Below are 15,329 nucleotides of genomic sequence, written 5' to 3' on the forward strand. Positions count from 1 at the left end.
AGATCGCTTTGAAGAGTACAGAAGGACACACAGAAGTTACTGTCAGAAGAACAGAGAAATACTGTGTCCAGGAGTACAGTATGAAACACTACATTCTTAACATCTCAAAGTTCAATATTCTGATCATTAACCTAATCTCTTGAGTTAACAAAGATGTACAGGATGATTTTTACAAAGATGTGGGGGAATAGGGCAGTCTTAAAAATCACATTCTTAAAGCTCACCCTGAAATCAAGAGTCCTATTACTAACTGACCCATTTTTTTGCCTGCTTTATGGGGAGCACAAGTATTCAGACTGCCTTCCTTGCCAGCACTACATGAAAGCAGGAAACCCAAACATATTACTGTGGTGATAACCACTGGCTCATTTACTCTGCATACCTAAGATAAGCTACAGTGCTAAATTAAAACAAACCACACATGGTAAGATTTTCATGTTTAAGTACTGCCTGATAATGAACACCGCCTTGTTTCTTCCCCCAATGAAAATAAAATGCACATGAACAGCCCTTTGTTAAACACCTCGCTGCTTAAGTGCAAACGTTCTCTTGCTGCCGAGTGCCGCTGCAGCACTTCAGGTGACTTCCACAGCTTCTCAAAGCACATGAACCCCAACACATGGTTCACTGTCTGACAATCAGGGTAAAACAGCACCTGGAAGTGCTTGCATGTGCTTGCAACACACTCATCTTCTCACTGGGTAATTCTCTATAACAATACAAACATATTGTTGACAGAGAAAGTACCCCAAACAACTGGGTTTCTATGCTAATATTAATACTGAACTCCCTACTGTTAAATCTCTCCAGGGATTTAGCATAGCAAGATGGTAAAGAGCTTCACAGGCTATTAGTTTCCAACACTGTTGCATCTTTGTTGGGCTTCCCACCCACAGGGTGATCACCAACAAATACAGTTTTGCAAAAATAAATAAAAGCCTTCCAATTCCAAATTCATTTGCCAATTTGTATGTATAGGCCCTTGTTCTATGTACGCTTAACTAAGTTAACTCATGAAGCATCTTATAACAATGATAACTACCACTAATTTATTCTTTTTCATTGACCCTTGTGCATTGTTCAGTCACACAGAAATAAACTAATGGGCAGTAAGTACTTTGCAAAAAGCTATTGAACACACCTCGTAAGATGGAGAATAACACATAGTTGGTGACAACAAGAAAAAAAGAAAAGCTATAAAACTAGATCATCCAGTCTGGCAGTTCCACTGTACCAACAATAGTTTTGCAACTTTTTTTTTTTTTTTTTTTAAACAAAGGAAGTTGCTTGAGCAATACACTCTGACCAAGAACCTCCTCATTTCCAAAGTGCCTTCATTTCTCCCTCAAAAAACCTCTTGCCACTTACTAAGTCTGGCTGCAAACAAATGCCAGTTACGATATCCTTCTAAGATAGGACTATGTACTGTATGCTCATGTCAGCTGAATGACAATCAAAACCCAGTAGTAACAAGAAAGGAAGAGGCTGATATTTTTTCTTTTATTCAAACCTGTTCAGGGAAAGTAGGGGTCTAAATTTCAAGAGGAGAGGGGAGAAAATATAATCACACTTATCAACAAAGATCCTTCAAGAAAATACTTGCTCACTCCATTTTACTCCACAAGATGCTCCAAAAGCATTTTGCTCATTTATGAAGTGAACTTTTTGTCTGGTAGATTCGCACTCATATATGAATGGCTTCACAAATAAGAACAACTGGTCGTACTGCAGACATCAGACATGCACAATCCATTTCCTACCATTTCAGCTCACCTACTAAACCGACATCAGATTTAAAAATAGAGGACAGAATGATGCAATCACTGTGATTCCTTTCCATTTGACCTGCTTTCTGATTTATTTCCTGAAGTGAAGAGAAAGTGCAGCTATCATTTCTACCACATATAACCAGTCCCACTAAAACAAATTTGTATTAAATATTGAATTTTTCATGAAGACAGAGAGAGCTCTGCTCAGTAATTAAGATTACAAAATCACTTCCAGTCACTGAACAATGTTAAATTTCTTAACACAAGTGTAGTTCTTTTATTTAAAAAACTGTGCTGTTCCTAAACATCTATTATAGGAAAAAAAGACCCGAGGTTTGCACGATTCACTGCACCAGTGGATGTAGGGTATTCCAGAGACAGACTGGGCAAACTCTTTGCTACTTGTTCCACCAGTTGACACTCCTATTTGACATCTATTCTGTTCTACACTTCCTTACATTGTGCTCATTCCCATAAAACATGTTACCTACCAATTATACCACCCCAGCTTAAACATTCTGGCAAAAAAAAACCCCAACATAAACCTGGGAAATACTGTAGCTTAACTCAGAAGCAAGAGAAAAATAAGCAAATTATTTACCAGGCCCTACAACATTTGAATTATCAGTTGATTTGACTGTTACTACCATTCCTGAGTAGAGGGCATCTGGAAACCTCCTCCTCACCTTCTTTTAAAGTCCACTTGATTGCTCCCGTCCTCTTGCTGACAGCATGCAGACTTCCATCAAGAGTTGAAACAAACAACAGTGTTTCTGGCACAGTTACTGAGCTGGTGTTCTGAAAAACAAAACCCATAAACTTCATGTAATTACTACAGAGCTTACTCATAACTGTCATACATTACATTGCCTAGAACATCATCCTTCTTTTTAATCGTACAGATTGGACAGCTTTCTTGTCCCATTGAATTCAGTGAATTTTTTTGGTTTTGGGGTTTTCTCTTTGGTAGTTTTAGGGTAGTTCTGTGGTAGGTTTGGGGTTTTTTCTGGTTTGTTCTTTTGCATTGGTTTTTTTTTTTTTCTGTCACTGTTATGGAACTGCTTACTGTACTAAGCTCCCCTAGAGACAAACTAGGAGATGTTTTAAATGAAGAATCTATCTACAAATCAACCTCTGTCTTGAATTTTATATTAAAGTCTTCTTGTGCTAGAGTTAGGAGAAACCAGAGATAGGCCTGATCTGGGAAAGAATTGATACAAAGACTATGTGGTAGGATAGCTTGGGTAAGGACCTTCAAAGCCGTTCAGAGAATCTCAGTGTTGATGTCAATACCATGCTACTACCAAGTAAATAAAACATACTTTTCCCAAGGTTGAGTCCCCCAGAGATGAAAAGACATTGGGTGGGTATAACACAGATAAATACAACTGAAAGGTGATCAATATTCTACATGGCTGACTGCAGCTGAGAGACAGGCTGCAGTTGCAAGCATGAAAGCTGTCTTTGAGCAAGGACAAAATATTTAGGATAGATGCAGCTTAAACTCTGGAGGAGATCCACACTGTTAAGCCTCTTAATTGTATTTGCGTACCTCACGTCTCCCAGTACTGTATTTCTGTAGTAGATAGTAAATAACACTGTCTAAAAAGCCCATATGTATTAACATATCCATAGGTATCTCCTAGAAAGCAGTCAGCTGCAGGATTCAAACCTCAATTTGACATTCAAATTATTCTGTATTTACATCACTCTGTATTTATGTGTGTGGGTACAGATCTGTTTGATGCCTGCTGTTATTTTTACAGCCCAAGAGGCTTTTGAGCCTGGCTATTGCAGAGCATGTCATTTTATTAAAATGGCATCACACAAACACCAAGGACTCAGAACTGGGTAACTATCACAGGAACAGGGAGGCGACGTCTAAGGTGTTTCATTGAACAAAGCAGAAAAGACATGTTCAATTAATGCCTACTTTTCTCTTCCTGCCTAAAGATGATCCCACACACCATAAGACCGACCCATTTCTCAAGTTATCACTGAAGTAATTTGTCCCTCGTAGGCTGGATCTGCCCTGCTCATCTGCGTGCCACCTGCTATGTTTAGGAAGTGTCACAGTTAAATATAGTTCTTAACCTACCACAGTTCATGAAATGAAAGTGTGTGCATTTTGCATAATAAATAATGTCTTCAATTACTTCAATTGTAAAAAATAATGATCAGTCGTGTTAGAATTACTGCAAAGCAAAATACACATTTGCCAAATATAAAATGCATGGGTCTAGGAGTAACTGTTTCTTTGGAAAACTATGCATTTTTAGTGCAACTCAACTAAAGCATTAAACTTTCAGGTAAAGCATAAAGCTAAAAGAATAATATAAAAAAGAAATAACTTTCAGGTCTCACCTATAAATATTATACACGCTTCTTTCCAGCCATAATGAATACAGCTGGAACAGACAATTGTAAAACACACAGTGCAGAAAAAATGAAAGTACAAATCAACAATACACAAACCACAGATCAGAAATAACTGCTAGAGGTCCAGAAAAAAAGATGTATCTTAACACAAATACAATTTTCATTATCTGCTGCACTTAAATTATGCAGGCTGCACAGACATCTGCACTTAAATAAAATATTTACAGCTGCATCTGGAACCAAACTTTGCAGTGTTTGTTCAAACAGGGACACTGAATAACAATTTCTCTCATGCTGGCATACAAAACATGCAGCTCGAGATGTTACTAATCAGAACTGAACTTAAGAGTATCTTTCTAGCCTAATGACCTGATTTGTATGTAAGAGCAAAGAGAAGCAGTATCGTAGAATTACGAGTTCTCATTCTTCTGTAAAAAATATTACTTTTGTTGAAGCAAACTACTGCAGCCACTGTATCAAAGTAATTAATGAAAATTTTGCCCTGTAGGTCTTTTTGTACATGAGCTCCCAAAACAACTCAAGATGGTGTAGCTGATTTATAATCAACTAGTCCAGCCTTCTTATCTTCCTTAAATAAGCATTCAACAAGCCGGACACACTGATTCTGCAACCAGAATGGGAAGACACAACCCACATTCCATCACCACATCCATTTGGGGCTGAAAGCCATCTAGTTGTGAGGCTCAATCTGCCTCCCCATCAACATTTACTTTTTAAAAAATCTGTCATTGCCTAGCTGCCTGCATAAAACTATCCTTGAACAAAGCCAATAAGGGACACTTTGAGTCGCATTCTAGACATCTTTATAACTGCTTTTATGCAAAAGACATGGTTTCTTTGCAAAGAGCTGCTTCCTGTATAATATTGCAATAATTAAAAATTACAGTAACTAATATGCCTAGACACTAACTGAGCAATGTCAGTGCTCCTCGCTTCTGAAACGTTGACTTGCATCAGACTGTCAAATTCCCTCACTGATCACTGGTGCCAGGCAATGAACCGCAGCAGTGCGAGTGTGGACTCCAGAGTGCTCTGCGAGTGGGCTGGGATGTGGCCCCAAAAAGATACCAGTTCAAGGAATACCTGGAGGCTGGAAAAAGCTGCATTTGAACATGTTTCTTTCTCTTTGCAGGCCAAACTGCTTTAAAGCTCAGAAAAATTAGAAGATTTGCAGATTGAACCGGTCTCACCACGTGTAAGCTATTTGAGCATGAAAAGACATTTCAATAAGGTACCAGCAGTAGGAGCAACTATTAGGAAATTCTCCGTATCTTAGAACATTTTCTCCATGGAGTTACTTCTTTGGGTGACACCAGTGATATATACTGTTTATGATTTTATTTTCAGTCTTTCTTAATTCCTTTTAAGGCACTACTGCTGCAGTGGAGCTCAATTCTGACTTCTTCCTCTGGCTCTCAGTGTCTGCCACTCGCAAATTAAGGTCATTAAATTTCACCACAGTCATCCCAGCTTTCCGGTTTGCTGTAATATTTAACTAACAATTGGGATTAACAGAATAGGGAACTGTCTATTTGATTTTCTTTCCCATGGAAGTGAATTCAGCTCTCCCCCACCCAGGTAATAGGGAGGGAACACCCTGACACCACACAAAATGCCAGGTAACTTCTCATACTCCTTTTATACAGGGGTTAGATCTTGAGCCATAACTGACAGCAGCCATCCTCAAAAACCTGTGTACACATGTAGAGCCACACACGAGTCCAAAGACACTCATGCAGCCATTATTAATCATTCTGCTTTCAAGCTATTAATAAAAGTCTTCCAACAGTGTTGTGATGGAAACAAGAAGCAATGGACAGTGGTCAAAAGTTACTCCTTTGGGCAGCAACATTTTGCACTCATATATTAATTTTCACTTGAAGCTCTCAACATATTTTACAAAAATAACAAAAACAAACCACAAAAAACCACAAAACCAAATCAAAAATTCAAACAATTCTGGTCAACACAGATTCATGATAGGTAAGGAATTTCTTCCTGCTGTACACAAAAATGTTGAAATGTCAATTTGCATTTAAAGTAATATATATACTTAATGCACACGCACAAAAGTATATGTATTTCCATGCTTTCATTTTAGATAAGATGTAAAGGTTACTTAATTTATTTAAATATTACCTGAGATAAATGAAATCACTTGAAAGCCTCAGTTGCATACAAGGGCTCAGGGCTTACAAAATAGAAACAAAACAAAAAACCTCCACAAACTGAAGACACTGAATGAATAATCCGATTCTGAATTTCAACTAATTGCACAAACAAATTGTTCTTGTCGGATTAACTGCATTTAATTAACCATCATTCTCAACTGCCAGTTGTTGCCCAACATCAGAGCACAGGTAGCCATTTAAAGTGCGTGTTACACATCTGTGAGTTCAAAGAAGAAATCACAATGAACTGCAACATTTCAACAGCTCCTTATAAACTGCCTTTTACTCAGACTTTTGACAAGCACATTTCAGCTTTCTCATACCAAACAAATGTGTATTTTCACTGCAGCTGTACTCACAAAAAAAGTCATCCCTATTTCAGAGAATATAATTAGTCTCCTATCAGACTCATGGGTAAGGTAGAAAACATTTTTAGAAAATATTTCAATACAACAATCTATATGGTATAAATCCTGTACGTTATACACCACAGGGAACACAAGAAATACCTGCTTCTTCATGAAGATCTATCTACCCTAAACCTGCTCCATGAACAAAATAATTTAATTTAAAAGACTGGAATGACTCTGTTTGCTACTCTTATGCAAAAAGATACACCAAAACCATCCATTCTCCAAATTGATCATTTTAGATAACAAATACAGTGAAACTGCATCCAGAGTGAAACACGGTAAGTGGAGCAAGAACACACAACTGTTAAAGGCAGGACATCCAGAGTGAAACATGGTAAGTTGAGCAAGAACACACAACTGTTAAAGGCAGGAAGTGAAAATTATTCAAGCTCCTTTACATTGCAGGTGGGAATTTGACATCCAGAACGCAATGACTAGTGTTAAAGGTTATTTGCAAATAAAACACAACATACAGCAAATCCACCACAGCTTCCAAACCAAGACTGTTTTTCTAGGCTAACTTTGCTCTCTGCACAAGTTTTTCTTATCTTTTATCTTCTTATCTCACAGAATCAGTATATTCTCCACAAAGCATGTTGTCTTCCTGTCTTCTTGTTGAGATGTGAATAAAGCGTGTATCATTTTCACAGAAAATGTGCCTGTAAGTAACCACCAACACTATGGCTGGCTATCAAATATTAGTAATATATAGTATATAGAACACCACTTGTTGTAGATCTGCAGATTTAACATTTTCATATTTAACATTTGAATATCTGTTTGTTGTGGCACCAAGACTAAAGAAATGATGGAATTAAATATGAGCTCTGAAACTCTTATCAAAACATCAGTAATCAGTGCTGTCCTCCAGATTACTGACGTTTTAGAAGTTTGCTAGTGCTTGGGACCAATCAGAAAGTACTAAAGTGCAGATTTCCTCCACATGTTCTGCTGTCATGGGAGTATGAAAAATTTTCTGAACATCTACCTTCCAGATTATAGGCAGAACGATAAAGAAAACCAAAGCTGAAGAAGCTATTCACACAAGTATATACCAGGTGAACACCTGAATCTTGCCCACAGGCAGAGTGACCAAGAAACTTTTCAGATATGACTAAGATCATGAAATTACAGTAGTTTTTTTTAAGCTTTTCAGTGTAGCATCCTTGAGTAGTTTTTTTTTTTAAGCTTTTCAGTGTAGCATCCTTGGTTTGGGGGAAAAAGTGACACTCCCATCTACTATTTTTATGGTGCCTACCAGCACTTTGGGCATGGACCCTTCCCCTTCAGTTGGGCAGCATCCCTGCTCCTGCCAAGCTCATGCTCTCCATTCTAACTGGCTTTGTCTTAATACCACTTTTTTCTAATGCCTTCCTTCATCTTCTCCATAAGCCTGTGTTTAAGTTTCACTGCTTTTGAAGGGGTTTATTACATTCAGCCATCAAAGTCACATTGATGTGGTCATTGCAACCCTACATGTCAGAGATACCATCTTCTTTGGGTGAACGACTGAATATAAGAAACGTTTCATTACTTCTTCCTTTCTAAAGCTGCATTTGCACACAGATAAACTACATAAAATACCATATGTTAAAAATCTTCCATTCACTCATACTTTGCAATGTATGCAATACTGCAATGCAATATTGCTAATTTATTTTGACCAACACCTACAGAAGTCTCTTGGAGAAACGGCTAGGAAGTTAGTGTAACAGTATCGATACAAGGTTTTATTATTTCAAATTGCATAAAACAATAATCATAAAAATGAACAGATTATTTAAATAATTACCTGTGTTTCACCTAGACTCAGAAATAAAAAACACCTTTTCCTGATTTTATTAGTGACTTTTATCAGTGGTTAGAGACTGCAGTATCAAGGTTTCAAGTACTCAATAGACTTTATTTTGAACACAAAGCTTTATAATTAATTGATTAATGGATTAATTAAAGCCTGGAATTAGCACTGTTATGAAAAGTTATGAAAATTATAAAAACCTGTATGTACAAGCCAAACTTGTTTTCATTTTTGTGTGAAGTATGTAAGAGCATTCTCCAACACAAAAACATAATTATCTCAGTCCTGAGATAAACTCTATAAATACTGGCATAGACACAGATACTGTCCTCCCTGCAGGGGTGGGTCTCAACTGCTGTGATGCAATGGAAATTCTTGAAATAGATTTTTATTTCATATTGCAATTTTATTTTTGAAGAGATACAACAACTGACCACAAGAAAGATATGTCAGGACATGAAACAGCTACACAAAAAGAACTGAACTTAGTGAACAGAGAAAATGAGACAGAAGGAAAACCTGGCTTGGGTCTTCTCTTATTTTAAGAAAATGAGACGGAAAACCTGGCTTGGGTCTTCTCTTATTTTATTTGCAATAATGTCTATTTTAACAATTACCCTCTTTGGAATTCAGTGAAAGTTTCTACTGCCTTGACAGTCTGTACTCATAATAATCTTCCACATCAACAGTGATGTTAAGTCAAGGATTTACAGTATTTTGAAATTACTTGGGGACTTCTTTAGAATTAATTTTTAATAATTTGATTCAAAACATAAATTTTCAAGCTCTCATTTAGTTCAACTTTGACAAGTGCTCTGAAGTGCTCACTGCTAATAATTCATAACAGCCTAAAATTTGGCACTAAATAAAAATAGTATTTTTAAGCTAGAATAGAAATATACTATCTACTACAAAGAGCATTTTATAAATAGAAATAGAAACGGACTTTATAAATACTAGTTAACCCTCGCATAAGAATCTCCTCCACGGTCCAGATCTACCACATCTTTAGATAGAACGGTTTTAGAAATCAAAGTAACAAAATGACTCAAAACAATTCTGAAGGACCCATGGAGTCAAACGAAGGTCAGCGAAAGCTGTAGAACAAGTTCTGGGGTGTTTGTCTATGTCTATGGTACAGTTCAGTGTCAAAGACGATATTATCTTCACTCACCGCAACATTTCAAATTAGTTTAAGAGTTAGCAGAGCAATGCCCTATTTTGGTTTATTGTGTTACAAGAAAACAGATCCCCACAGGAAGAATTTTTTCCATTAATTTATCTGCTTAAAAACAGTGCTTTTGAAATGCAGGTCACCAAGTATGTACAAATCCCACTGAAGTCAGTGGAAACAGCAGACAGAAAGAAAACCAGGCCACTCAGTTTCTTCAGGTTATCGTTCTGTAACCTAGAAATATGTTTTGCTGTGGGGGTAATACCACAAGAGGTTCTTCAGGTATGAATAAAGCACAGGAAAACACTTCATAGTGACACTGGATGCTGTCTCTGAGAATTGCTACTGGTTTCATAGAAATAATTGAGTGCCCACTGGTAAGTAAATCAGATTGTTGCGTGTTACCAGGTAATAATGGTCTCTTTTCTGAGTCTTAAGTAGGAATACATATGCACCAAACTTAATTTGTAAGGTCTGATAGATGATAAAGGATGGATGGTTTGCCAACTATAATTTATATCCTCATGATTTCTTTAGTAATGCCTAGCTTACCAAACAAAAAAAGTTGACAAGATATATAATCACTCGAGGAAAAATGTTCTACAATCCTCACTCCATAATCAGCTTAACATATATCACACTGTACCTTTGCATTTTACGAAAAAACTATTAAAAAACAACCTCAGCATTAACAGCACCAGATGCTTTCCTCTCAGTAAGAAAAGGTCTATACCATAATTTACAATCCTGCAACCACAACCAATAAGGATGCAAGGCAAAATATCTTTAAACATTAGAGCACACTGCAAGCAATTGGCATATTCATCACAGACAGCATATGATTCATTGCCCTGGTTTTGACAGCTCTTCTCTGATCACACTGCCAGGCTAGAGGGTAAACTCACCATGCATGATAAAACTATACCACGAAGAAACTCTTCGCAAAATAAAGTAAACTATTGGGGGTGGGGGTGCTGTGTGTTCAGTATAGTTAAATATATAGTGTTCAGGAAAGTTAATGTATGAAAGAGAGCTGACAAAAAATAAATCATAGCTTATTTAGAAAGCAAAATGAAATCCGCAGAAATTTTCAACTTAAACTAAATTCCAACGTGTCTTTGTCAGCTATTTCTCATCAACACTGTAACCCAGTTCCAGCAACTTTTCATTCATATGCTCACTCATATTACGATAGGAAAAACTGAGAACTACGGGAGATCCAGTCTGCTCCAGCTGTCCTCCAACTTGACTGAACTGTGAGTGGTGCTCTACATCATAAAACCTCAGGTAACTTTTCAGACTTCTTTCTCTCTGTAAACCCAAAACTTGTTACAATATTCACAAGAACACCAGCAAACAAAATTAGTAGAATGACAGAGTTATAAACAATGAATTTATACTCCAGGACAGAGCTGTCTGTGATAACTTTAGGTGTGCAAGATGAGTTTGCATTCCCCCCAGAAAAAAACCCTAAACCCTAATATTCTATTTTTTTAAGTGACCGAGGAGATCTGCAACTCAAATAAAACACATACATGTTAATTAACATAGTGATTGAAAACATCCTCTTTAAAATCTTCTGCTGTCTGGCACAGGGTTTCATGCCTATCAGTTAACTGGCCAAACACCTCAGGCTGAGATAAAGCACACATTAGAAGAAAAGCCACCTGGCTAATGCTGGGGGTTTCCCATGTCAAGAACAGCCACATGTGCTGCCTGTGCACCTGTAACAGAGCACTGACACCAGTCCCACAGCCTGCAGAGGGAACAGATCCATGCTCTAAATGCCAGTTTAATCCCTGAGAGGTCGTTATTTTTGACTTGCACTGACTCCAGGTTAAAAGAGAAACAGGCACAGTTTGGACCATCCATGGCTCACGAAAACTAGAGAGAGCTGTAGATCAGTGCTGTGTAATATTTACAGTGACTGCTTATTTACTGACAGCTCTACTGCATTTCTTGTTGCTGTATCTGAGATGTCACCCTTTTATAAAGTGTCCCCATACATCACCAGGGCAATTCCAAGAGCTATGTGCTGTGTCACCTAAGTAGTAAGAAACAACATTTTGTCTTACAAAGAAAAGACAGGAAAGGTAGCTCTTGTATGAGCATCTAATATAAACTATGGGAAAACTATATTCAAGCTGGGATATAAAGTAACAAAAGTACATTTATCAAAGAAAATCCAGGATCATCACCAGTACTCTTAGAAATCTACAGAAAACCCAATCTGCAAAATCTGGAAGCAACGTCATGTTTTGCATGTTACTGCAATACCAAGAATTGTATGCCAGTATTTTTCATGGGAATTTATTACTCAAGTGACATCAGTAATTCCAAATAAGCCTTTCCCATTTAAATGAATTAATCACAGGTGAGATGACTGGGACTGAGTTCACAGAAATTAAAGCTAGTTCTGAAAAGGCACTGAAGGATGGAATAGATTTCAACGTGGAAGTCACAGTGAGGACAGCCACTGGCAGAGCAAAAGGACTACAGTAGGAGCCAAGAAAAGAAACAGAAATTGAGAACCTGAGATCAGATACTGATCTGAGGTAAGATGGCAGGGCAGGGAGACCAAGACTAATCTAGAGAAAAAAAAGGGCTGAATTCTACCAGAGCCCTAAATCTAGGTTTTTGTGACTATGCAAGTAAAATTATACACAGCTTAGTAATAATCTGTTGATTCAAAAGTACTTTTAGTATTCTTATTGAGTACTATTTTTAAAACTTCATGAGCTGCAAATCAGTGTTTTCCTTGCAAAATCTGAATCTCAAACCTTACAGGACCCTGAAGATATCAGTCCAACCTTATAGTTAGTCTAAGACAGAGACATTAGCCCTCTACAATAAAGATTTTAACATAAGATTTGTTGACAGACTGCATTTAACTTTTTCCAGTTTCCTGATGAAATGACAACACTTGGTATGTTACACAGCTTCACTACTAAATGTGTTTACATTTAAAGAAGGGGAGCGGAGCTATCGTATTCCAGGCAAAAACCAAAGCCTTCAGCTTTGCTTAACCTGAACTATAACCCCACGTATTACACCAGCACTTTCAGGTAACAATGAACAATCCATCAAAGAACATAAACTAAAACTTTCCTCCTCCATTCAGTATAATGGAAACAGTACATGCCAGCTGGCTTTTTCATCGTCCCCTAATCCTGAGAATTTACAAAGAAAAGCACCTTTCATAACTGAATTTTTGAAGACTGTTTTCCATCTCAGTACACACACAACAGACAGCACCCGTTTTAAAGTACACTGTTCAAAATTATTACCTCCATACAAATAATCTGCTCCACATTCCATCTGCTTTACACCAGTTTCACTATTCACTGTGCTTTTATTGCTCCATGCAATACTTTATATACCAACCTAGTTATTTCTTAAGAGGTTCTGTAGGGCGGTGACTTGTGCACTTTGTATTTCACCTTTGAATTTAGACTGTAGTCTTTTTTGGATACCTACCAACCACACATACATTTAGTGCATGTTGCTATCTTTGCTCTGGAAACAGCATGATCAAAATGCTGTAAGATAGTATATACAGTGTACATAACTAATCATTTTTATTTGGATATCAACAAATATCCAAATGTGGCGGTTTTTTCCAGAAAGAAAACAAGGCCCTTTCCTGGTTATGAAGGGAGAGAGCAAAGATCCAGGATGTGTCACTAGTTCCTATATCCACCTACACAGTTTCAGCTCCCAAAAGTTTCTTTGTCCTACTTTCACGGGATTACTTTACGGGAAATTAACTGCAGTTTTGTATTTCAGGGATTATTATACATGCTACACGTTCAGGTACGGTGTTAGGTGCAACACTTCACAGCTGTTGAGCTGGGTCAGGCTGATACACCGCAGCCTCTCACCCCTGCGCATACACAGACACAGGGCAAACTTTTGGCAAAGCCCTGGTAGGAGCCCACCTACCGTGGCTCCGTGTCCCCCCCCGGCTCCCCTCTCTGCGGGCGGAGCAGACTCCGTGTCGTGTCCCCCCGCTCTGCCGGGGGGTGACACGGCCCCACGAACGCCCGGCCTACACCGAGCGAGGCCTCCCCCGGCGCTCACCGGCTCGGTCGCCCCGTACCCACCCTCCCCCGCCGCTGTCCCTGCCCTCCCCACCGCCCCCCTAGGCCCGGCCGGCCGGCTCAGCTTACCCCGGGCCTCGGTGACAGCAGCAACGCGCCCAGGCTGAGGAGGAGAAGGCAGCGGCGGTTCGCTTCCATGGCTGCCACCCGCGGGGGGCCCGGCCGGCTCTCCCCTGTCCCCCCCCCACGCGTGGCGCTGGCTGCCGGCCGCGGCGTGTCCGGCGATCCCCGCCCGGCGGGGCGGAGCCGCCGCCGGTGAGGGCGGGAGGCGCTGACTGCACCGCCCCCGGTTCGCCGGGGCGGGAGGCGCTGACTTGGACTGGCTTCGGCCGCCGAGGACGGGAAGCGCTGACTGGGCCGCCCTCCGCCGCCGGGGCTGCCCGGGACACCTCGGGCCGGCAGCGGGGGAGGCGCCCGGCTCAGAGGCCCCGCGGCTTCGTTCTGCTACCGGAGCCCCCCCCCGGTTTGTGCCCAGCCCCGACGGAACTACAGCTTGAGCCCGGGGAGGGGGTCAACCAAGAGCCCTGGACATTTTAGCCCCCTCGCTGGCGGCTGCTGGGGGTGGTTTGGTTTTTGTTATTTTTTAAATAACCTCGTGGGTAAATTCAGGCTTAACAAATGGCCTCTCTCCTCCGGCACTGCCCTGCCCTGGGACAATTTCCCTATTGACTTTTCATTTTCCAAGCCAAGCCAGCCAAATTTATTTGGCATCGCTCCTCTTTCTGACAAAGTCACTGTTGACCCTGGTGTGCCTCGCAATGCCTTAAATAAGCGCCAAAAAAAAAAAAAAAAACCAACCAAAAGAACGTGCCTCTCTGAACCATAAATCGAGGCCAAGCTCCTCTGAACAGATAAACACAAAAAAACACCGAATGAAATGGAGGAAGCTTTAAAAAGAAGAGAGGGAATTTACACTGCTTGGCAAAGGCCTCACTCTCAGGCGCCTATTTATATAACAAAGCCACTTTGTCCTTGCTACATATTGTTTGCTTTCAAATAGTGCTATCATTAATGGAGCCGCAGAGCACACCGCGTACCAAGCGTGCAAAAGGCACGGAACAGATCGGCTCCAGCAGCTCCCTCCTTTAATGAGGGTGCCTTTGATTATACGGGCATGAGACACAATTATGATCTGACCCCCCCAAGTCTGAATACATAAAAAATATCCCGGAGCTACAAACCACACCAAGATTCTAGTTCTCCGCTACTGACTGACGTGTTTCTTGGTGGTGGCCTTGGATCTGAGAAGGGGCAGGCCACCTACTGCATGGCTGTGCCTGCGCTATGGCAACAGTTGTGCCAACACTGCGTGTGCCACCATCAAACTGCAGTTATTTTACTCAAAGGGCCTCTCAGGAGGTAGGGCCGACATTCCAGGCGGGGCTGAGGCGGCAGGAGGCCCCCCGGGCCGGGAAAAGGAGCTCTGCCCCCACGCCCTCCCGACACCTCTCCTCAGAGAGGAGCCATCTCTGAGGTGGGCTGCCCTCAGGCCCCACCCGGGCCT

At 40.1% G+C, this 15,329-nt stretch overlaps 1 protein-coding gene across 2 annotated transcripts in view; it reads right to left on the reverse strand.

Annotated features, from left to right (window-relative positions):
* The window catches only part of ERN1 (endoplasmic reticulum to nucleus signaling 1), a 36,335-nt gene extending 21,802 nt beyond the window's left edge, over positions 1-14,533 (reverse strand). The window contains exons 1-2 of one of the 2 annotated variants that reach the window (XM_014950781.1): positions 13,895-14,533; positions 2,456-2,567 (exon numbers count right to left, since the gene is read on the reverse strand). In XM_014950781.1, coding sequence (XP_014806267.1) covers positions 2,456-2,567; positions 13,895-13,963 — 181 coding nt within the window. In that variant the 5' untranslated portion in view covers positions 13,964-14,533. Of the gene's footprint in view, positions 1-2,455; positions 2,586-13,894 lie in introns of those variants that run through there. The other variant, XM_014950790.1, reaches the window with a different exon arrangement.
* Between the last annotated feature and the right edge of the window lie 796 nt (positions 14,534-15,329).

The sequence above is a fragment of the Calidris pugnax genome, unplaced genomic scaffold (genome assembly GCF_001431845.1).
Source record: "Calidris pugnax isolate Ruff unplaced genomic scaffold, ASM143184v1 scaffold9, whole genome shotgun sequence".
Taxonomy (NCBI): Eukaryota; Metazoa; Chordata; class Aves; order Charadriiformes; family Scolopacidae; genus Calidris; species Calidris pugnax.